Source organism: Rhyacophila brunnea, unplaced genomic scaffold (assembly GCF_057557595.1).
Source record: "Rhyacophila brunnea isolate RB1 unplaced genomic scaffold, BYU_Rbru_1.0 scaffold_14, whole genome shotgun sequence".
NCBI classification, from domain to species: Eukaryota; Metazoa; Arthropoda; class Insecta; order Trichoptera; family Rhyacophilidae; genus Rhyacophila; species Rhyacophila brunnea.
In genome coordinates, this window is record NW_028232796.1 from 26,521,066 (window position 1) to 26,546,869 (window position 25,804).

At 37.8% G+C, this 25,804-nt stretch overlaps 1 protein-coding gene across 2 annotated transcripts in view; it reads right to left on the reverse strand.

Annotated features, from left to right (window-relative positions):
* Positions 1-21,264: 21,264 nt before the first annotated feature.
* Kdm3 (Lysine demethylase 3) overlaps positions 21,265-25,804 on the reverse strand; it is a 590,511-nt gene continuing 585,971 nt past the window's right edge. For both annotated transcript variants that reach the window (XM_085942105.1, XM_085942104.1), the window contains one exon: positions 21,265-23,812. In XM_085942105.1, coding sequence (XP_085798231.1) covers positions 22,691-23,812 — 1,122 coding nt within the window. In that variant the 3' untranslated portion in view covers positions 21,265-22,690. The remainder of the gene's footprint in view (positions 23,813-25,804) is intronic.

Below are 25,804 nucleotides of genomic sequence, written 5' to 3' on the forward strand. Positions count from 1 at the left end.
CACATTTGACTTGACAGTTCATCGATGTGTACCTATTGGCCTTGCATGCGCGTACCAGTCCCATTTTTTCAGTTTCTTTTTTCATAAAAAATAATAATATGTACACCCACATTTTAAAACAGTTTGATAATCTATGCAAAACCTATATATATTATATAATACAAGCTCTACAAAATCCATTTTGACGTTTCTTATATTGCGTCCGCCATTTTTCGGTGCGGACGCATATTTTCAGTGCGCGCGCATTGCCTCCGATCTATATCACGCCATGCGCGCTTAAACATACTGGCCGGTAATAATTTGGATCATGCGCGAGCAAACCAAGGATTGTCCGAATGCTACCGGCCGGTTATGTAATCGTCCATGCGCGGTAGGCCTAAGCGGACACTGCCTGGTGGTTCTTGTACCCCTGCTTCCAACAGTACTGACCTTATCCAATTCCCTATAACTGTCCTGGTGGCTGGTTTTGGTGGTCCTCTTGAAGATATAAATAATTCCGAAATATCCCCACCTTCCTCTCTCCTTGGGTTTGAGATGCAGACAAGTTTCCATAACCAGAATGCTGGGTCGATGTTTTGACACGTGGAAGCGCTTAGCTTCCATTCCGATTGACGATGCTTGGCGGTACCTGTCTTTGCGCCAAACATTGGCCATACAATCATGTGGTCACGAGCATGAGCGACCAAGACTTTCCATCCTTCTCGATCTTCCGCTTCTCTCAGGGCAGAATGGATGGTGCCCCCAGTCAGCTCTTTCACATGGTCGCTCCATCGTGAAGACGCTCTTCCTCTGCTTCGCCTTCCCTGGAGGCTACCCAAAACTACCAGTCTCTCCAGGTTGTCCGGTCCGCGCCTGACAATATGTCCAAAAAACTGCAGAATTCTTCTGACATATCGTCGAGAGCCGTTCCTTTATCTTTAGTCCCTGGATGATTGACTGGTTCGTCCTGTGTTCCGTCCAAGAAATGCGAAGCATTCGGCGCCAACACCACATCTCAAAGGCATCAATTGCCTTCCGTTCTCTTGCCTTCAGGGTCCACGACTCAACTCCGTATAGGAATATCGAGAACACTAATGTTTGCACAAGCATCATTTTTGTGGCAATCGAAATTTCTCGATCCTTCCATATAGTGGTAAGGCGTGTCATCGCCCTTTTTCGTAAGTCTACCCCCAAAAGCATTGTTTCCAGCTCGGTGCCACTAGTAAGTACTTCCCTTTTGCTGAGTTTAGGTGCGCTAGGACTCGTGAAAGTAAGTTTGGTGGGGGAAATAACCGCGCCAGTCTGAAGTCCTATACTCGGCTGAAGGCGTCGTGAAACAGCGTGCCACTGTCTGTAACGTCTCTTGACACATACGTTGCAACGACATGTGCTGTTTCGCTTGCGAATAAATCCACCTCGGGAACACCCCATCTTTGAACCAGGGGGGTGGTTGCGGTTTTGATGAGGTGCCATTCGGGAATGAGTTGTCTGCGGGAGAGATGATCTGCCACGCAGTTGTAATTTCTGCGGAAGTATTGCGCAAACGTGATGTTGGCTCGACTGGTAAATACTAATATCTGTCGGCATAGGTTTAGGAGGGTGACAGATTTTGTGCCGCCCTCGTTGTTGATGTATGCCACCACTGTTTTGTTGTCTGTCTGCAGAAGCAGATCTAATCCTATGATTGATTGTACCCGAGATTGAATTGCAAACATTTCCTTCCTGTTGGAATGCCATGCCATGCTAACTGGTCTTGTTCTCACGTACCTGATAGGTGGTGTTCATTCAGTTGGGCTCCCTAGCCTGTTTCGGCTGCGTCTGTCGTCAGGAAGTGATTGAATGTCGTTCTGTGTGTCAACTCTGATAAGCCTATCACCTGGAGCCACCACATGATATCCTGTTAGGCCTGTGGTGGGATTGTCATCAATTGGCGAGGATGGGACCTCGGCCATATTGATGACTGGAGCGTTGTAGCCGTCGGCAATACAACCTTCCTCGTGGAGGTATGATGTGAAGTTTAGTCGCCCCAGAAGGGATTGGATATGTGCCTGTCTGAGGGACCAACTGTCTTTTTGTACCTGCGTTGTGTCAACTCTGAGGATCCTATCGCCTAGAGCCACCACATGATGTCCTGTTGGGCCTGTGGTGGAATTGTCATCAATTGGCGAGGATGGGACCTTGGCCATATTGATGGCTGGAGCGTTTTAACCGTCGGCAATGCAACCTTCCTCTTGGAGGTAGGATGTGAAGTTTAGTCGCCCCAGAAGGGATTTGATATGTGCCTGTCTGAGGGACCAACTGCCTTTTTGTACCTGCATTAGCAGATGGTGACGGAGTGCTACACACTTCTCCGGCGACAGAAACCTCCGCTTGTTGTGTGTGTCCCACGAGATGTCCAGGAACCCTCATTGTTGGCTTGGGATCAGACAGGGTTTTTTTATATTTATTAATCACCCTAAAGACTGTAGGAAGATTATCCTGTATTCCACCTGAACCGAGACTGTTTCTCGGATTGATTGGCTACTAAGAAGTCGTCTAGGTAAGTGAATACTCTCAGCTATTCTTCGTAGGCGTTCGGCGACCCAATTGGTCATGCATGCAAACATAATCGGAGCGGCCGACAGCACGAACGGGAGATACGTGAATTGTAGGAGCTCCCCTTGGTAGGCTAGTCGAACGAATCGACGATGTTGAGAAGCCATGGGTACCTGGAGGTACGCCTGGCTTAGATCTATTATAACTAGCCAGTCTTCTGTTTGTAAGACGGCTGGAACCTCGTAATGGTGAATTAGTTTGAATGGCTTTGGCTGTAGGAACGCATTCAAACGCTTTCGGTTGAAAACAGGGCATAGGGTCCCGTCTTGTTTCTTGATCAGAAACAGGGTTGAGAGAAAACTGTGGGTTGGACCCGCTTCTTCTAGAACCCCTGAGTTCTTTAAGTCCTCGATCTCGAGAGTGACCTCTGCTGATTGTTGCGTTTGAAATTCTTTTCGTAAAAGTAAAGAAGGACTTACCAATGGTGGTGTCCGCACAAAAGGTATGCGGGCTACGGCTATAATTTTTACCAATGTTGGGGGACGAGGTACACTACGCCATCCAGACTCCCCGAAAGTCTCTTAGGCAGCCGCCAAAGTTGTTGGTCGTCCAGATGCGGTCACCTCCGCTTAGAGTACGGATCCCTGGTGGAGCCCGTACCTCCGATGGAGAACTCCCTTCCCACAGGACGTCGCCCTTGGGAGTGCCCCGACCATAATGTGATTTCGAAGGCCTTCCGGGACTCTGAGCTCGGAGGAATCCTTGATAGTGCCTCCCGAGTGAAGGTATCCTTCCGGTAAGGATCTGAGTTATGTTCTCGCAAATTTTATTATGCGTTGTCCCCAAAACCCTCTTCGATTTTTTGGTACAGGCCCATCGTTGTTATGTTTTGAGGATTGGTTGCCCAATCCACTAACTCCTGCATATCCTTCCAGAAGCTGTCCCGTTGGGAAAACATTGCATTCTGGAGGGCCGCGATGGTCCTCTCCGTCAGATGGTTAGCTGATGACGAGTGGTCGCAGCGACGCAACTTGTCAATTAGACCTAACACTACGACCGTAGGGGCCGCCAAGAATTTTTTTTTTTTGGGCGTTGTGTCACTCCTTGCCGGTCCCCCTGCTGAAATAAGGTGCGTAACTAGGATACCTCAAACATCAGCATCTTAATCGACGCTCGTACTGTTATGTCCTAGTGATGAGTACCTTGAGGAAGTAGGAGATCTGGTCGGCAGGTAACCTATATGGTTTGATGGTATTAACCTTCCTTAAGTTCTTACCAGAATTGGGACACTCTGTGAAACTCCTTGATGTAATTCTTCACAGTTTTCTTATACATTTATAGATTGTACGTCTTTGAAGGTAATTTGTCAGGAGATTTACCTTCTAGGATGCTTGAGCGGTGGGCGTTTGTAATTGATTATGAACACGGCGGAGCAATAGGGTTTTACGTGAAGTAAAACATTACTATTTATTTCAGTAATAATTTTAGTACAAAGTGTTTGACATACAGAGGTTACGTACTGTACAATGGTTGGAGACAAAAGACAACAGGAATGAGATTCCTTGGGATTTATATACGATTCTCTTTAATGGGTTTTTGACTTGAACAGACTCCATTTCATCTGCACGTGTTCGTTATGATATATGCTTTACATTAACAAGAAATAACATTTATAACATTATTTGACTATGCAGGTGTCCATAAGTGTCTAAACTAACCCAAAAAGATGCACACTTGTGCAATTAATGTAGATAACAGATTGCTTTACCCCGAGCATTGAACATAAGCTCGTAAATAATATTGGTAATTATCAGTTAAGTGCATTTCTTGGCTTATGTTAATACTTGCAAGAGCGTGGGAGCAATTTTAATGACGATGCACATGTTTAAATTGACATAGTTAAAATAGGGTGAGATTTGCAGGTGTTTACCCAAAAGGGTGGGAAACAGATTGCATGAGCTCGTAAATAATATTAATAATTATCAGTTAAGTGCATTTCTTGACTCATGTCAGTATTTTAAAAGAGGGTGAGAATATGCATCTGTTCAAATCAGTATGGATAAGAGGTTTTCTTACTTTGACTTTAAAGTGCTATTTGTAAAAAAAAAATACATATATCATCTTATTTATTATTGCAGGTGTGCATTTGGTTCAAGACGTTATTTTAGTTAATTTACTGCTTTTAGATTGTGAACTGAATACTGTGAGATCCTTTTGAACATTTCTTAATTTGACACAGTCAAGTAGGTACATAAATGTTTATATTATATTATATTGTTTATTATGCTATAATCAAATAGTATTGTAAATTAAATAGATGTGATGCCTTATTATAACAGTACGTTGAACTTTTCCTCCTGTAGAAGTTCTGCTTCGCTGTCTGGTGTCCATTGCTTTTAGAATATCCTCCTCACGGTCATTCAGATGTTGCGCCATAATCACTGATAACTTAACGTTCTTAAGATAACTTAACTACATCTAAACAATAAGAAAGTCAAATCCAGAATGAAGACAAAGGAGTCCCAAACTCCCTACATAAAAAAGGGACGCGCGGGTATGACCAGTAAATAAAAAGGGAGGAATGACCAACGACAAGAAAAAGGAAAATAAATTAGTAGAATAACACCTCACGCGAAGAAGGAAGAGCAAACCCTATCTCAAGGACTTCAAAGTCAAATTCGAATAATAGAATATTTCAGGCTGGTAGGTAAAAATCAACAAATCTAATTTGTATTTCCCCCATAGCAACCCACGTGTGAATTTTAGTTTGCAACTTACTACCTATACTATTTTTATAGTTCTGGGATGGTGGCAATCTTTGTGATTTTGCACAGATGTGGGGTGCTGAGGCGGGTTTATAAGTTCATATCCAAGGTGTACCTATATTGTATCATCTATCAAAAAATAAGTGTTCAATGTATTCTATATCGATGAGGAACATCGTTTTTTTTCAAATAAATATTATTATTCGCTATTGACTCCTAAGTCCCTTGAGATGTTGATCGTATTTTTTGTCTTGTGTTCTTCTGTGCTGGTCCTTTTTACCCCCTTTTCTTCTTGATTATTTATCTCTCTGGTTGCTCATCTTGTTAAGCAGGCTGGCAGGACCGATGCTTCCGTTGGTGGCGTCCTTTTTGTCTCTGCTATTCATTTTGATATGTCTCAAGGAAACCAGGTAGGTGTTCTCTGGACTTCAGAGTCAACAAGAATAGTAATGTTTTAATGGTAGGTAAAACTTCTTTCATTATTCGCTATTGACTCTGAAGTCCCTTGAGATATCTGTTTGTTATCACCTGGTAAAGCAAGATAGATCATGCAAGATAGGGCAAGCCGCCCAGTGAATGCACACTTAAGGACTTTGGACAATTGTAAAATTTCTAAAAAAGCATTAGGTATTCTTATAGTTCTTTTAAAAAATATTGTACTCATCTTTTTTTGTGTAGATTTAAATAATTGATTGATGAAATGATGATTTAGATATAATGTGTAACACATCTCTGTTTAATAAAAAAAATAATATATAAATTAACACAGAAAAGCCCAGTAATTGAATACAGAATCTAAAGAATGAACCTGAAGAAAACTAGTAAATGAACTAAGCATATTAAACATTTATTATTTTACAATTATAACAATATGTAGGTAGGTACAATAAATTATGTATAGCTATGTTATTACTAATTTTATGGCATTGAAGATAATTTTTCTTAAAAAATAGGAAAATTTTGAAATCATGTTAAACATTAAAGTTGCTCATTTATCTGCCGCCATATCATAAAAACTGTTATTGTACTCTAAATATTCCTTTTTGTGAAGTAATCATAGATAAAAAAAGTTAAGGTCTACTTTTCAACCATAATACATTAATAAATTATTTGGTCCATTCATTAGATAAAAAATGCTAGTTAATGAATTGATACCGTAGCGTTCAAAAAAAGTGTTCAAATACTAGCTATAAGCTTCCTAAAACATTTAAATACATAAATATCGACATTACAACTATATAATATTATAATCAATCACCCACGGTGGCCGCGCGGCATAAGCGTTGGACTCAGCGCTCGAAATGGAAAAGTTTACGAACCGGAGCGCTCGACAAATTTTCTGAAGATATTTACATAGTCATCAAATAGTATGTGTATTTTCTAAAAATATGTGTTTCAGATTTTTGATTCTATGGCCTATCTAGCTCAGATGGTCAACATATTTTTTCCACGAGACGGAGCGATAATTTTACAAATTTCACGAGCCGGAACGGCGCTCCGGTGCGTTCCGTTCCATTTCGAGCCCTGGTTGGACTATCACGCCGTGGGTCTCAGGTTCGAATCCTGGGTCTGGCAAATACACATATTGTTTTTCAATTTGTGTGTGAGTCAGGGTATGGACCTAATAGGTTGAGCAAGTGGCTGACATCCATTTCTCGTAAAAAAAAAAAAAAAATCTGTTAATACAAACCTCTACTCTGTGGAGGCCCATATGATCCTATTAGGATCGGACATGGTCGAAAAAAAAATATTATAATCATTACAGGGTATAATAATAAATAAATAAATTATCACTAATCTAAAGAATAAACACCGTTTATTAATTGGATTGACCTCCATTAGAAAGACCACTTAATAAACACTCATATTGTTTAACGTTACGGCACAAAAAACATACAAACAAAAAGATATCTTACCTTCATTATAATCTTCAGTTACTTCAGCAAAATCAATAATTAGGTAATATATGCAGGGAAAATGGTTAAAAAACCACAATTAAAATTTCGGACCACGCACAGTCCTTAGTACAGGTAGGAACAAAACTTCATGACCGAAAAAGTCGACCGAATATCAGTCCACCTCCTTGTAAACTGAAGCAGGAGGGGGTTTCTGAAGTTGTTTTCATATGGATATAAGTGTTGCCAACGTATAAAAAAACCCCTACTTCAGAAAAATATCAGCCAATTCTTATGATATTAAAATAATCGAGTTTTGTTCATTCACTGGACGGCTCACCTTAGGATGGATGAATCCTAACATGGGAATTAGGTATAATATTATATTCCTTGCTTTTTGACTCAGTGCACCGGGCTGAACAGAGAGGTCACTATATTTCGTTCCCCCAATGTAGAAGTCTGTGTGTCTATCGGTCTCTGGTAAAATGTTTTCAAGGTAGCCAATTACCTCTCTGCAGGATGTCATCTGTGGGGTAATCCTCTAACCAGTGGCGCACCCAGGGGGGAGGGGGGCAAGGGGCCCTGGCACCCCCCAAACATGAAAATTATCAGAATGATTTTCACACATTGAAATTGAAATCCAATAAACTATACTTTGGGCTTAGAAAAATTAACACAGCAAAAAAAATATTTGTAATTCTCCAGCACCCTTTTTAGAAAAAATTCTTAGATTTTAATTTCTAACACAAAAATTTCGAAACACTAATGTCGGGTTTTTTTAGAAACCCAATCCCTAATGGAACTGTCAAAAAATTCTCGGTGTCCACCCGAATTCCGGAGTAGTGTATGTCATGGCCGGGGAGGGCTGACAGGGCTCTAGCCTGGAGGCCCGGCGTGTCGGGTTGACCAGATACGTGAGATAAACACACATCATAAATTAGATTTAATAGTAAAAAAGTCGCCTGCGGCGCTATTATGCTTCATGAACATGAAAATTTTAAATTATATAATTGTGCCATATATTTTCTGATTATTATGTGTGAATACTCGACAGCTCCATTATTAAAGTAGATGTATTGAAAATCGCCAATAATTCACTGTATAAGTACCCTCAATTTGAACTAAAACATAATTTGAAAAACGTGAATGTAGTGTTTCACAGTCTTTAATCTAAGCGGATGGCGTAGGGGGCTTGCCAAATATCCTAGCCTGAGGGCCCGTTTCAGGATGTGGGGGCCATGGTGTAGGTACACCGAGTGCAATAGACAAAAGACCGATGCAAATATTACTTTTTTGTCCATTTTCAATTAATATTTTCGAACCTCAATATTAAAAAACCAAAAATCTACGATAAACATTCGGCGAAATGAACGACTACACCCACTACAGTCGGTGGTGGTGCAAATCGAAAGAACATTTTTTTCAGTGGAATTTGGCATAAATATTGTAGCTTATCATGGATAGATTTCTGTAGGATGATAATAGAGCATGAGACTCGAGGAAATGGTGCAGGGTCGTAGGTAGATTGACTTTTACCTCTATGACCTCAGTTACCTGTCCGGTTACTTTACTCATTCGTGTGATGTTCCTATATTAATAAAAGGCATAATAAATATGGAATTAAAATGAAATCTCGGTTTGAGCGCCACTCTATGATGATTCATAGAGACCATAGTGATAAGGATAATTAAATAAAAAGCAAGTAAAGAAATTTCAACAAATGTATAATTGATGTATAAGTTTACCTTGCGGGCGACATTGTATAAAGTTGTATAATTTATGAAATGAAATCGAGCGCCTAACGCAATATAATGTTCAGACAAAATTAGAATTAAAATAAAAAGCTAGTTCGGTGGACCGTAACATAAAAAGAACAAAAATAAATACCAAATACAAAAATAGGCTCTTCAGTTTCCATCGCGGTCCTCGAATCCTTCCAGGACGGAATCGAGGAGTGCGTCTTCAAACGTGCCGGGTCCATGGGGTACCTTCGATCTCCTGGCCTGTTGGGGACGTCCTTCAGTGGGCCTTCATCAACGTCTCCAAAACGTCAGGAAATCAAGGCCATGTGCCCCGGTTCCCGGGAATTGGAACTCGAGAAACACGTCTGTTTCGTTTGAAGGCTAAAAACTGAGAGAGTGCCGCCGCTTCGCCTTTTCGTTCTCAAGCCGCTTTTTTGTTAGCGCCGGAAATAGTTTGACCAACTGCGTACAAACTATCCGGCGTGATCCTGTCGATGTTTTGCGTAGTTGCCATCATCAAAAATAGTGTTGTCATGTTATAAAATAATATGACAAGCTCTCTAGACCAGTGTTTCCCAAACTTTCGACATCTGTGTACCCCTTCTCTAATTTTGTAACACTGAGTACCCCTCGTCAAAAAATGCATTTAAGTACTTGAATAACAATCAAAATATATTTTTCTTTTGTAGTAGGTACATAAACAAAATAATAATAAAGGAAAAATAAAATTCATTCATAATAAAATATAAATAAAAGTTATATTATAAAAAAAATTATTTAAAAAATTATAATCAATGAGAACTATGAAATTGTTCATGTTGAAACGACAGATTATCGTAATTTGGTTCCCCGGTTATTTATTTTATTTTGAGATGCGGTTCCACATCCAAAAGGCTGTTCATTTTTTTTTCACTTAGTGTCTACAAATGCTGAAAAAGCAACTTCACATAGATATGATGTTGGAAAAGGCAAGATTTATTTCAGGAATTTCTCTGTTAAAACTGGATACACATGTTGCATTTGCAACCTGAATGATGTTAAAGTACACTCCTTATATTTATTTTGCAAGAATCCGTCTGAAGCTAATTCCAACAATTGCTCTTCTTCCGCATGCGATAAACCTTCTAGCATGGATGTTGTATTAATGCTTGTTGCATCAGGCACAGCCATAGCCCGGTGCAGCGCGCACCCCCCCAAACTCTTCCCGTACCCCACTTTGGGAAACACTGCTGTAGACCAAGCGGGTAGCACAGCCGATATTATTTGAGTAATGCTTTAGCATACTAGGTGAACATGTCCAGCATGTCGCTGTTAGTCACTTTCAATCCGCCAGTCGCTGATGACACGTTCAACGGTTACCACTACAATGCCTCCAATTTAAAAATTAGGAGAAACTCTACAAATATATCGCCGTGTATTGTGAAAATATGTAAAAATAATTATATGAAGTAGAAAAAAGCCTATTGGACTAATTTACATTCTCCTCCTTGCCCCCCCCCCCCCCCCAATATTAAATCCTAGGTGCGCCACTGCATCTAACCAATTTAGGGAGGCGACTTCTGATCGAGTACTGCCTGGTGTTCCTGCACCCCTGCCTCAGCGAGAACTGACTTCACCCAATTTCCGATGACTGCTCGAGTCGCAGGTTTTGGGAGGCCTTTTGACGAGATAAATAATGCCGGAATGTTACCAACGTGAACCACCTTCTTCTCTTCTCTCATTGGAAACGCAGATAATTTTTCCTATTCAAAATACTGGATCGATGTTTTGGCAACTGGAAGCGTTTAAGGGGGAGAGGCATAGAAATTCATTATCAAATTAAAGCTTTAAACATATTTTAATCGATCGATACCTATCTAAATACAATGGGAAAAATAAAATATATTTTTTTATTTCAAAGAGAAAGCGACAAATTTGAAAAAATGGCTAAAAATAAGGGTTTTACTAAAATAAATATTTATTGTTCCAAGTAATTTCTTGAAACAAAATTATCGATTTAATGTTGTTTAATAAGTTTTCTTGGAACTAGTGAATCTCTCTTGTCAATTAATTATAGTTTTAATGTTTTTTTTTCAATCTAAAATCAATCGATTTTTACGAAAAATAAAAATGTTCAATTTTCAATAATTGCATCAAGCGAAAACGTGGGCCTGTTCAATATATTTTTCTTACTTTTTAGATATATTTAACGTAATATTTTAATTTATATTTATTATGTTATTTACTAATTTCAAATTAAATACAGTCGTCAAGGACGTGCTGCCTCTAGCGGCTGTCATCTGTATTAGATTCTAGTTCGCATGAATAATAGGTACCTACCTCGTATGTAGATACGTGCGGTTAGTATGCATGCACATGGTAATATATTTTATTACGAATGGTCTGAAACAATTTGAGAAATTTATGTTAGCATTTATATTAAGCCGTCTTCTCATTTGTTTACTTGTATATTGATAAAATAAAGCAAACATTCATCAGTCAATTTCAATACACTGCTAGCAACGTTCCCTCTAATTTTTCTATTGTGTGTGTGCGGATCATCAATTCACGCATTTGAGCAGTGGCGTAAATAGGGTTGGTGTCACCCGTCAGCCGGTGTGGTAAATTTACACCCCCCCCCCACAAACAAACACATACAATTTTTCATTAAAACTTATATTGTTAAGGTAGGTATCTATTTATTAATTTCAGCGATTTTATATAATAATAACACTAACAACGATAATTTTTGAAGTACCTACTTAAATAAAAAAATAGGAAATAAAGAAAAAAAGTAAAACGCCCGATACAAAAGCCAATTTGTTGCATTTAGAAAATTTGCGGCGTCATACTGTCAACGTGAAGATGTTTTTACTTCCTTAGATAATTCATAATTATCAGCTTTGTATGAGCTACCAAATTTTTTAATTTTGCTTATGTGTTCCTTTCTTTCATGGCCACTCTTGACTAGTCATATAAATTCGGTTAAAGCACACTTGAGTGCATGGCAACCTCAGTTTGGGTAACTGCTCCTGAGACATTCTCAGTTATAAAAAAGCAATTAGACGAAATAATGTTCGCGCTTACGTAGTAGGTAGGTACAAGTTAATTTTCCTGAATCATCTTATATGAAAAGACATACATATCCTGAAAAACTATCGCGTTTGATATATTATATGCATTGAATTCTATTACCATTACTTCAAGTGAATGTGAACGCGAATTTTCGCAAATGAATCTAATTATTACCCCAATAAGCAGTGGCGCACCCAGGATTTAATATTGGGGGGGGGGGGGCAAAGGAGGAGAATGTAAATTAGTCCCATAGGCTCCTTTTCTTCTTCACAGCCTAATTTATCGTTTATCGGTCTTTTGTCTATTGCACTCGGTGTACCTAGACCATGGTCCCCACATCCTGAAACGGGCCCTCAGGCTAGGATATTTGGCGGGCCCCCTACCTACCGCTAAGATTAAAGGCAGTGTGAAACACTACATTAACGTTTTTCAAATTGTGTTTTAGTTCAAATTAAGGGTACTTATACAGTGAATTATTGACGATTTTTAATACATCTACTTTAATAATGGAGCTGTCGAGTATCGACACGTAATAATCAAAAAATATATTGCACAATTATATAAGTAATTGAAAATGTTCATGGCCATGAAGTGTAATAGCGCCGCAGGCGACTTTTTCTACTATTAAAGCTACTTTATGATGTGTGTTTATCTCACTTATCTGGTCAACCCGACACGCCGGGCCCCCAGACTAGAGCCCTGTCAGCCCTCCCCAGCCATGACCAACACCACTCCTGAATTAAGTTGGACACCGAGAATTTTTTGACAGTTCATTAGGGATTGGGTTTCTAAAATTTTGTTTGTTTTTTTCGTTTTTTTCAAAATTTTTGTGTTAGAAATTAAAATCTAAGAAATTTTTCTTAAAAGGGTGCTGGAGAATTATTACAAATCATTTTTTTGCCGTGTTTTTATTTGTCTAAGCCCAAAGGTATAGTTTATTGGCTTTCAATTTCAATGTTTAAAATCATTCTGATAATTTTCATGTTTGGGGGATGCCAGGGCCCCTCGATCCAGGGCATATCGACTTGGACACTAAAGACGTACCTAGTGCGTAACGATTAGGTGGCCAATCGACATAATTAGCATACTATTTAAAAGTGGTAATTAAAAAGCAATTATCTAATCAGCAGTCAATGTGTTAAGTAATTAACATACCTACTTAATATATATTCATCGAAAATAAAATTGATACAATGTTTGTAAGTAGCTACATAAAAAAAAACATTACTTATAAAATATCTGCAAACTAAATAATGTCAAAATTAATTATAAAATTAATTTGGGATATACCTACCTATTCAGATTTAAATAATTAGATCAGTCCTTATTTGGTTTCACTTAACCAGTTTCCAATATTTGTATAAGTAATCAGAAGTATTTACCTACCAAAAATAATCTCGACTGGCATATTTATACCTAGTCACAAATCAAAACTGGCGCAACGTTGCTTTTTTGCGATGGTCCGAGACCACAGAAAAGAAAAAAAAATATTCCTTAGTTCCCTGTCCAGCCAATTCAGCCAGAATTGATGGCAGCTAGCATTGATATATTACTAGGTAGGTACCTGCACGACTTACAGATGCTTTCCAAATAAACCCTGCAGTGTGCCTGCCTACATTTATTATTATTACCTACGTTTTGTGAATGCCAGAAAAAATAAATTATCAACACATTCGACGTACTGTTTTGAGTCCGGTCTATTCTATTCAGATGTTAGGTATATTTTCTTATGATAAGAATAAATTATTATTGTCAATGTTTTGGGTATATTTAATTATTTTCAAATCACCAAGCCGGCTGTCATCTTCGGATTGTTCTAATAATGTATTGATAATATTTATATTTTTACTTAGGTAACCTAATCATTATTTTCTAAAAATGTGTTGTAAAATAGTCTATGACGCCATTTTTATGGAGATCGTGTGTATGGTCTAATGATTCCATACCTAATTAATTATCTTCATTACTATGAGAATGTCAATAATTCACAGATTGTTATCACATATAAATATCATTACACAATATTATTAAGTATATGTATATATTTTTTTAATATTACTATAAAATCCAAATTCTAATACAATCCAATCCATTCCAATTAAACTCACATAAGTAATTATTATAAGGTACTACCAGGTCGATGGTCCACGTATATTTTTATAATAATCTGACAAAATATAAAAAAGTCCGATTGAAATAAAATGCAAAAAATATATATACCATTGTTTAAATAATAACTGTAATTATATCACCTGTTTTTAGATTTTTTATTAATATATAATTACAGTGACATCTAGATAAGATGCCTCGAAGATTCATTCAAATTGGATTGTAATTGGAATTAGATTCTGATATAATTTTGACCTATATGCTTTGTAATTCGGGGAATAGATGGCTCTATAAAAACGAAACTTTTGATGACATCCCCCTTAATTTCCATCCAGATTGGCGGTGCCTTGATGTGTCCGTCTTGGAACCAAACACTGGCCATAGAATAATATGGTCGCCATAATCCGCTACACTGAGTAGGGTAAGGTCATGAACCCGTCGTCCCGATGCGAGTAATAATAATATAGCTGTTCTGCGTGAAACTTCATATAGGTTGTATACTAGTGGTGTTGTTTTCTTGAGGTAGTCTACGACTATTCTTGGATCCCAAATCGGTGGTTTTGTAGGTTTAGTCTTGCGGTTGGATATGGCTTTTAACATATGACGCACTACTATGTTACTGCTGGTGTCTTTACTGATCACTATGTACAAGAATATTGTTATATGAAAGACATTCCTTATTGTATAAGTGATCTAGGTATCTAGACACTTCAATCGGTTCGGGGGTATTATAGCTTATCGAGTTGGCCAGGCACCATATCTTCCATTTGTCCCATGCAGGTTTATAGGTCTTCAAAGTGGGTGGTCGCCAGCCGGAAGTGAGAAGTGATCTTTCCTCTACCGACCAGCTAGAAACTAACTCTGTCCACCCGAAATTATCCATAACTGGATTGATAGGTCCCGGACTTGTGGAGGTGGATAGTCTGTCACCGTGTCCACTAGAAATGACTCTAAGTGCGGGATCGGGTAGGGTGGTTCTCTGCTATAGGTCTGCGCTCCAAAAACACTTCTTCCACCATGGGGCCACTAGTAAATATTTTCCCCTTGCCGTGTTCAGGCATGCCAATACCTGTGGAATTAGATTCGGTGGCGGGAATATCCAGGCTAGTTTGAAGTCCCGCTGTCGACTGAAAGCATCGTGGAACAGTGCAAGGGCATCGTTCGGATTTCGTGAGACATACGTTGTGACAACATGGGCTGTGTTGGATGCGAACAGGTCTACGTCTGGGAGTCCCCATCTTTGAAATAGGGGAGTTGTAGCTGCCATAGCTGGGTGCCATTCTGGGATAATTTTGCTGCGTGAGAGATGGTCTGCCATGCAGTTGTATTTGCCTGGAAGGTACTGTGCAGTCAATGATATACTGGCCTAGTTGGTGATTTCCAGAATCTGTTGGCAAAGACTTAGTAGGGTTGCGGACTTTGTGCCCCCTTCGTTGTTGATGTAGGCCACCACTGTTTTGTTGTCGGTTTGTAGGAGTAATTCTGATCCCCTGAGCGTTTGGTCCCGGAGTTGTATGGCTGAGAGTACTGCATACAGCTCCTTTCGGTTGGAGTGCCATGTGGATTGGCCTTGTGTCCATGTACCTGAATCAGCTGCGTCTGTGGTGAGGAAGTGATTGTAGGTTGCCCTGTGTATCTTTCCTGAGGAACCCACCGCTCGAATCCACCACATGATGTCCTCTCAAGCTTGAGGTGAAATCAATGTTGTTCGGTGAGGGTAGCTTCTTGATAATTGAGAGCTCATAGGTACGTTGTAGACTCGGCAATGCAACCTCCCCTGCGGAGTGACGAAGGTTGCAAAGTTGAGTCGCCTGAGGAGACGTTGTGCCTGCCTGAGCGACCAACTGCCTTTTTGGATCTGCAATTGTAAGTGGTGACGAAGTGATGTGCACTTCTCTGTTGATAGATATTTCCAATTGTTGTGAGTATCCCACGTGATACCCAAGAACTCCCGTTGTTGGCTCAGGATTAGACAAGATTTTTTCTTGTTGATTATCCAGCCTAGTGCCTGTATGAAATCTATCATATAAGTCAGTTGCGACAGAAGAATCTCTCTGGACTGATTTGTCATCAGAAAGTCGTCTAAGTGACGATTCTTATACCTTTTCCCCGGAGGTGTTCGGCCATTCAGTTTGTTAATGAGACAAACAGTCTTGGTGCTGCCGACAGTCCGAACGGCAGGGATGTGAATTGCACGAGTTCTCCTTGGTAAACTACCCGAAGGAATCGGCGATGTTATATAGCTGTAGGTATAGGCTTAGGTCTATTTTTACTAACCAGTCTTCCCTTTGCACAAACGTTGGGACCTTGAAATGGTGGAACAGTTTGAACGGCCTTGGTTGTAGGAAACCTTTTAGGCGTTTTAGGTTGAAGACGGGTCATTGACTGCCGTCTTGCTTCCTTACTAGGAACCAGTGACGTCCCTAGACAAAATGCCGCCCCTAGGCAGTGCCAAAATGCCGCCACATTTTTTTATACAATACTTTTTATCATTCTTTCATGACTCCAATATCTAAGAATTGTATTTTATAGATACATAACTAACAAGATATAGGTACCTATACTACTAAATCTAATTTAAATGACATCTCTGCTTCAATAGACAATATTGCGAGTCTACGATTTCAGATAGGTACATTTAAAAATACACCTGACAACTTCCATAACTCGCGAGTGACTGTGAAGAACGTGACGTTCAAGGACAACGGAAGTAAACTAGACATTGCGAACCCGACAAAAAAAATACAGTCCTGTTGAAAATTGTATAGTACTTATCTAATTAATTAATTGTTTCCAACCAGCGAACTGATTTTTTTAATGGGAAGATATTTCCGTTATTACTAAGTTTAGGTAGCTTTCTATATATACCTAATGATTCTCCTCGATTTGCCACCCTTTGAGGAACTGCCGCCCCCAAGCGACGCTCAATGTGCCTACCCCCACGGGACGTCACTGCTAGGAACAGGGTTGAGAGGTAGCTCGGAGATTTCTAACCGAATATTTTTATATTTTTTTTAAACGGTACATATTCAAACACGCGCGTTAACATCATTTTACTCCCTACTTCAATTATAGTTTGTCAATTTATTGTATTAGTTGTAGCTTAACCACTGGGAATGCCAAAAGAAATGGCGTATTTCAAAAAAACACTACCTTATTCTTAGGTCAATAATTATTATAAAGCAATCATTATTCGTAGGATGTTTATCACACTTGAATGGTCAAAGACATAGCTTATAATGAGTATCTTTAGAATTATTTTCAAATGTGTTAATCTTGCCCATTTTTTGAATAAAATGCCTAATTCTTGTCAAATTTGGGATCACAGAGATTATCAATATAATTTTTTATCGTAAATATTTCACTATAATAATGTCGATATAAATTATACTGATGGTTTTATAAATGGGTTTAAAAATTAATAAATGTAAAAAATCTTAACACCACTGCACATTTATGTACTGAAATATGACTATATTCTAAAACATTAGAGCGAGAGATTTAAAAGAATAGTATTTTATGCAATGACAATTAATGTCATTAATTTTATGTAATAAAAATAGTTTATGCAGTCATCAAATGTTTAAAATAAATAGAGAGGATAATAAGGCTTCAAAATTATATAAATAGATTATCTACAACGTTTAAGGTATGTCCAGGATCATGCTTTGAAAATAGAACAAAAGCTCCATTTTGACCTACACTGAGCATGTCCCCCCTTAATAAATAATGAGTATTAAATATGTTAAAATAATTGTCTGCTTTGTCTATGCCGCCTCTCCCTACAGCCCGGATAATCGGGAGACTACTGTATTTTACATAAGATGATTGTTAAAACACATGTTTTACGTTTCTCCAATACGTAGTTATACTTAGCCAGTTTTTGTTCCTCTGTGATGACATTTTTGTGTAATTTCAAACCCTTGTGTACGTACTACGCATTTCGTACATATGAATGAAAAGCCTCAGTATTCACACACCTTTTAGTCAATTCGAATGCTTCCGGTACTAAGGTACCAATTTTATAAATCCTAAAGAACAAGCAGGGGTGGGTGTGTTTGAACATAAATCTGCAAGTGTGGGGATATCCGTAGTTCCGCAGATTGCCACTATGACGTCCGCAGCTGAAAAATAATGGTAAGGCTGTAATACCCACTGTGATTATTATTGAATATTAAATTTAGGTAAGTACTTATTTAATGTCCGATGTTGTAATTACTAGACTTCATTGATTTTAAATAAATGCTATAGTGAAATGGTTTAATCATGAATATATGCAGATGCAATTTCTTTCCGTGAGTATGACTAATATCATTATTGTCAGGCTACTATCGTTGACTACATCTATTGTATCGCTTTGTCTTTCTAGAGATATTTTTATTTCAAGAATATCCGTTTTCTCGAGAATTTAAGATTTGTTTAATGATTTCTCGTGAATGTCTTCAAAAAAATTTTCAGCAGGACATTAAAATTCCGGCTGCAGTCGGTGGGTATTTCCATTTTATGATATTTTTGTCCAGTAACTATTTCTTTTTGATTTCTCAATCACGACCAGCGGCGGTTTCTCTAATACCATGCATGTGCGCTGCACTCCTTTTTCCTAAACATCACTCAATGTGCATCAGTCATCACTCGTTTATCGCAATTTAATCCAAGTAAATTTGTAGCAAAAGCAAACCCACTGAACAGTCATCGAAAACGAGCGCTCGTGTGAGCGCCATAATATCAATCTTAGTTTGCCATTCATATTACATTGTGTAATAACAGTTCAACCCGACACGTGAAACACATAAACAAGTCATATTTACTCAAAATTTTATCACTGCTTCGGACGCAGCACAGCGTTCACAAAATTCGATATAAAAAAAAAAACAGTATACCACATTCTTTTACCAAGTGAGTGAATAATTGAAACATGATTGTCATATTTTTAACGCCTGAGTTTTATTGTATTTTGTAGACGAAGTGAGTAAGGGACCGACGCGCTGTCGAGTCGAAAAATACGTACCTACCTATTCAAAACAATCGATGGTTATATATTTTTTTTTAAATATATTTTGTTGAAATATTATTTACCTCAAATACAATTCAGTATGGTTTCTGTCGTTGCGATCTATAGTCGGCTTTTTTAGATGTTTTGTCACATTATTTCGATAATTTTGTTCATAAAAATAAATTTTGAATAAAAGATTCCTAAGAATACATATAATTATTGTATACTCAGTGAAGTGTATGTGATTTAAAATGATAAATTTTGAATAAAAGATTCAAAATAATACATATAATTATTATTTAATCAGTGAAGTGTATGTGTTTTAAAATGATGTCGGTAAACGTAGACTTTAGTCAGAATAAAAAAAGTGAAAGGTGTTTTTCAACCCTTTAAAGAATTAAATCGTCTTTAAGAAATACCATGAATCAGGACAGACTTAACTGTCTATCTGTGTTAAGCATTGAGAAAAAACTTTTACAAACAGTTCCAGCTTTAATGAGTTTGAGGTGTTTACTAAACAGAAACAACGCCGAATTGATATTCTTTTTAAATGAGGTAAGAAAATTTTTAGAGCACCCCGAATGAAACCAATTTTTGAAACCACCGGCCGCCACTGATCACGACCTCTACTTCGCACCCCTCACACTGTTTTCTTCTGTGCTAAAACTATTGGAGCAAAACACAGTGCACAATGTATGTAAAACCAACCATTTATACTTATTTTTAAAAATACAAATTACTGGATAAGCAAGTAGCTTAGCGATGAAAATTCCATCCAACTTTTATGCCATTTGTGAATCAGCTTAACGGTTTCATACAAATATTTTTATTGGAATGCGTTGAATAATAATTACAAAGTGTATAATGGTTAATAATCATTATTTACTGATTAAATAATAATATATTTCAATATAATATTACTCACCTAACTTCATTATTAAATTTGTAGAAATCCTGCAGGAGCCGTGAAAATCAGCCCTCAAAATTTCATTCTGTAAAGTCTAAACTAAAAAATTTCATACAGGTATTCTGCCCTACTAAGCACATAGGCCGTAACCGACGTATTTAGGTATTTTCATGTTTTTAGATATTTGGATTCTGCAGAGTTTTTGTATAAGAACGGTAAATAAATCCGAGCCGTAACTGTTTAAGTTTTTTTAAATTTATGCACAGTAAGTAAACATTTGTCATTTTACGTAGCCAAAAATTATAACCTCAAAATTTCCGTATGAATGTATTTATTGTTTACATGGAATTAATAATGTCACGTCATGTAATGAGCATTATGTTTATAAATAAAACATATTGAAACAGGTCTCATTCTATATTTGTCTATAAACTATTATAATATAAATAATATGTTTTTATATATTATGAGTATTTTAATGTTTGATCAGATTAATAACAATAATTTGATTATTTTATTTTGAGAATGTGTTTACAAAGTTGAGTATGGAAGATGATTAGCATAGCTTGCAATTTATTAAGGGTAGATAGCCATGATTTTTACGTGATATCAATCACTGTTAACATTATTAGTTCTGACAAGGAGAAATAAGAAAAAGAGGAATGTTTAAGAATTCAGTAAATGAAAGGGAACACAAAAAATAAAATGTTATGCAGTCCCGCCCAGTATTAGCAGGAAAAGTAAAATAATATGAAAGCTCCGATCCCCCACTTGCCAAAAATGCAGATACGGCCTCTATGCTTAGTACAGCAGTATTGGCATTTATGAACATTTTCCTTTACGGACATTAAATAAAATTACCTATTTTTCCTTGTTAGCTGTTCACATTACATGAATTTTACTTCTCATCAACAATTTTCCTTTTAATTGGATAGCATTTCATTTTTCTGTCAATACGAGATTGCAAATGTACAAAAAGAATTCTTCATTTTATACTGAAAACAAGTTTTTCTTTATGTAGTTGATTTCAATTTTTCATCTATTTTTAAGATGTCCTTTCCAAAATCTATCAAACAAGAAAAATAATAAATATTTTGGTACGTATAACAATTTTCAAAATTTCAAAAAACTCTACATTTTATGAATGTATGTAATTATTTCTCTTTAGATTCAAATCAATTTATAAATTACTTTTTTCTAGCCAGTACAGACCCAAACTATGTCTCCAATATTTCTTTTATATGGATGGGAAGAATGACAATATGCGGGTAAGTAAAAGACAAGGTAATATAAACATGTTTATTCCTTACAATATACACAGTACAAAAAATTGACTTGCCTACGAAATGTGGCAAGAAATATTAAAGAGACACATTAATAACTGATGAAGAGAGGGGAATAATAATAGAGGCAAACTAAATAATATCTACAGGGTGTAGTCAGAGTACAGTCATCGCGTGTCCATTACACAGAGTGTAACTTTACTAAACAATTAATAGTCTGGCGCGGCTGCCACTCTCCGAGGAACAATCTAACGCCGCTAGGAAATCAATATATTTAAAATAAATGCACCTTCAATGCAAATTACAAGGTGGGAAAAGTAATTTATTAAAAACATCAATATTGTATTTTATATTACGATGAATCGTTGTTATTCCACACTGTCTGAGATCAAGAGAAATCATATTGGAAAAATCAATAGTTTAAAATAATCACAGTTCATGTTATATTATTTAAAGTTGATCTTTTCCATTGCGAATTCATTGTTAGTATTTTTTTTTCAAGCATTCAGTACATATTTATTAAATTACACTAGGTGCGATGCGGATTTTTAAAATCCAATACGAAATAGAAAATTCAAAATTGGCACTTTATTTTTAATGAAATAGCACTTTCTATTATATATTCATACATTATCAAAGTGGACAGATAATATTGTAAAACACAGAGAATACCCGCAAATTTAAATAATGTTTATCGAATAAAATTTTTGATATTTCGATGAGAACAAAAAAAACATGATAATTCAACACCGAAACATACCAAAAAAGTTATTACATGATCATTGCAAATATTATTTCTTTAACCTATGTTAAAATTGAATAATTAGTTAATTAGTCCACTCGTTTCACATTTGAGGATGAGCTATTACTATACGGGAACTAGGATTTAACCGACGCAACTATCCAACGAAATACAGCTGAGCATTTTTCTACGAGAAGCCGTGAAAAGCGAATCCTCGCGGACAAGGAGCCGTCTACGAATAACAAAAACGAACCGGCATTCGCATCGCTTAAAGATAAACTATCGGCGACAGGAAGATGAACCGTGCGTTGCATTTACATCTCTTACGACATTTTACAATTTACAGAGCGGGTGAACTGACCGACGGTCGTCCCCCTTAAAACCTTAAAATATTATTATACAGTCGGAAATATTAAAATATTTACACGTGACCTTCACGATCGACTTACACATAGAATGTTTTCGCTATACGCTAATTTTTAATAAAATTATCACAATTAATAAGACATGTATGGTCGATGAAATATTTACAAATACGGAATCCGCAGAAGTGGGACCACTTCCCGGTCTTGCACGACGCGTGTTTCTAAAACGGCACTCGATGAACTCCTCTTTTTATATTCTGAAAAGTCGAAATCTAACATTCGTCCTTCGTTCAATTAACCAATAGTCTACGAGTTTCACTTTCACGGACATGATACTTTCTTCGTTTTGGGCGTCTGCTCGTCGTCAGATACGGAGCACCCCCGAGCCACGGCGTCCGCGGCCGCTTTTTTTAAGCAGTCCAACGAGTCTTTGATGGCGTGGTATATGATATTCTTAATCTGAAGTTTGTCCTCGTGATTTGTGTGTGTGTCAGAGAGATCACGGAACTCCTGGGTCAGGTGGAAACAATGTGACACATTCTCAGGAGACACAAAGTCCTCAGCAACCTTGATGCAGTCATGCAGATTGCGGACCTGGTGAGGGGCCCCGGCGGGAATGAAAACAGCATCACCTAAGCACTGGACAATAGTGTAGCCCTCGACCCGGTACTCCCGGAACAGTCGCTGCCGCAGAGCTGAATCGAGGTACCAACTCTGATCGTGAATAGGATCATTGTTGGGCGGTGGTTTCTCCCCCTTCTCCATCGCGATGCAATTAAGCATATCGCGGATACAGTCGGCATCGCAGGGGCGGTAGATGTGCCAGAGAGCGCCGGGCAGTTCATTCTTCTCACGCACACGCCGCCTTGTGAAGATGTCACAGCGCGCATCGTCGATAGCGCGGAAAGCTTCAGTTGACGCACGATCCCCCGCGTCCTCCGGGCCGCTGACGTACACCAGGACGTTAACAGCGTCACTGATGTCCAAATGGAGGTTGGTGGTGCCGTGCTTTGGGTGACGGCCTGATCCATAAGCTGTGTACATCTTAGGGCCGAGATCAGGTCGCACAAAGCAGTCGGGCAGCCGAGACGCCAGATTCAATCTCCCCGTTCGGTGAGTATACTCCCGTAGAGGGAGACGCTCAATCAGATCGTAAAATCGACCAGGGAGCAATTCAGCGAAATCATCTCCCGGCGGCCAGTCCTTCAGCTTCAGGAGCATGGGGTTGCCGTGCTCATCTTTGAGGCGCTTGGAGGTATGGCGGAATCCCTCCCAGAATCTTTTCATGGGCTGGCTGGGAACGACTTTGCCCGTGATGCAGTTGATGAGGTCGTTGGGTTCCTCTCCGAAATCTTTAGCGAAGCTCTCGGGGGTCCACAGAGTGCGGTCCATGTTACTTAGCACGTCCGAGAAAAGGACAGGTTGGCCTCTCTTCCACTGATCCTGAGAGAAACAATTAAATAACCATTATTACAATTTATTCATAAGAAACAGCATCAAAAGAGGAATTCAATCATAAATGGGGTGACTAATCACTTGTTCTGGCTTTAACACACCCAGAGTCAGATGTAAGCGCCTGCCTGATGTGGTACATAAAATGACACCACAGACGCATTGACAGCAATCAGAGTGCTCTTTGTCGGGTATGAACCCATCCACAGGTAAATAATATTACCTGATGGATGAAATAAGTCAAAATTTAAGCTCATTAAGTAGCTTAAACGCTTATAAAAAAAACAATATTAAATGTTGATCAATGACTTAAAAAAAAAAACAAAAAATTTGTCACTTTCCAAATAAATAATATTAGCCCATTGAAGACAGAAGGAAAAAAAAGGATGAACAACCAAATACAGTAGGGTAGGGTGGTACAAGAGCGCGCAGTGTGCAAGAGTACGCATTCGATTTAAACTTACCGCATTTGACGTTAGCTGATAAATTCAGGCGCTATATGCTAGCGTGAAGTTGTGATGTGTCGCCGTCGCGAGCTGTGTGTAACTAGGTAATTATTTACGATTCCAGGTAACAAAATCATTTTTTTGCTTGTTCGTTATAATATTTAACTGTTCTGGAAACTATCTCACATGGAGGTTCATTGCAATAAAGTGTTCTTGTATTATTATTTATATTACAAATCTACTTAATTAGCAGTTACACGACAAAAGTTTGACAGTTTGCCCTAGATGGCGATAGTAGTATGTTTTTGACGAAATGCCTGCTGTGCATGAGTGCGCTGGGACGAAATGTGCAAGAGTACGCGCGCACTCTTGCACGATACGTTAATTGCTACTGTTATTATTGTTTACAGTTTTGATTTCAGAATGTCCAGAAGATGAAGCAATTAAAAATACTAAGCCGAAGAAGTAGCCGGCGCCTGGCATCTGGAGATTATACTAGTGATCTTTGCCACTGATTATCTCACATAGTGTCTGCGCACTTGTGTACACACTTCTGCGCACTCTTGGGCTGCAGGGTGCAGGGTGTTGTATGTAATAGGTGAGAGTTAGACGATTCGTATTTTTTCTTGAAACAGATAGATAACCAAGAGTTGAAATAAACTTATTTTTGTTTTCCTAAAATGTATAGTTTTGTTTTGCACAAATTCTGAAACCCAAAACTGCGCGCTCTTGTACCACCCTACCCTATGTACTAGATTTTGTAGTAAATTTGACAAACTCTACTAAAACTACCACAACTTATTTATTTTATGTCTCTTTTCAATACAAAATATTGAATTATATTAAATATAATATGAAATCAGTATATTTTGGTTGATTATGATAGTATACCTGTTCATGTCATTGAATAAATAAAGAAATGTATCAAAAAGGGACAGTTACTACAAGAATTTACTTGTTAAAGTTTGTCCCTTGTTTCAAAAGCGGACACTTACTACTTGTCTTTTTATCAAAACGGACATACCATACATAAGCGTCACTAAAAGTGCCATGGCGGTTTTTTTTTGATAGTTCTATGCCAACCGCTGAAAGTGATAGTTCGCAGACTGTTTTATAAAGATAATTGCGATTTTCTGAAGTTTTGGAAGGATAATATTGATTAAGACACCTTAATATGGGAATAACTAATACTCGCAAGCGGACAGCCAACCCTGAAGAGTGGAAACGAGTAAAAGAATAGAAGTCAAAGTAAGTCTGTTCACTTATAATGCTTATATACAAAAGCATCTTTTCTATAAAGTTTTCTTAATTAAATATGATAGTTGGAACCTCGACTCTCATGTAAATAACACTAATAACCTATTTTGATGAATATGTATGCTTAAAAAATATAAGTGTTGTCTAGTTGAAAATCGTATTATTGTTTGATTTTATAACCTTACCATTTTGTTCACCTGACATGTCTGGTATATGAGGGTGGTTCAATTAATTTGCGACATAGGTATGAAAGAGATTAAGCAATGCAAAAAAATCTACT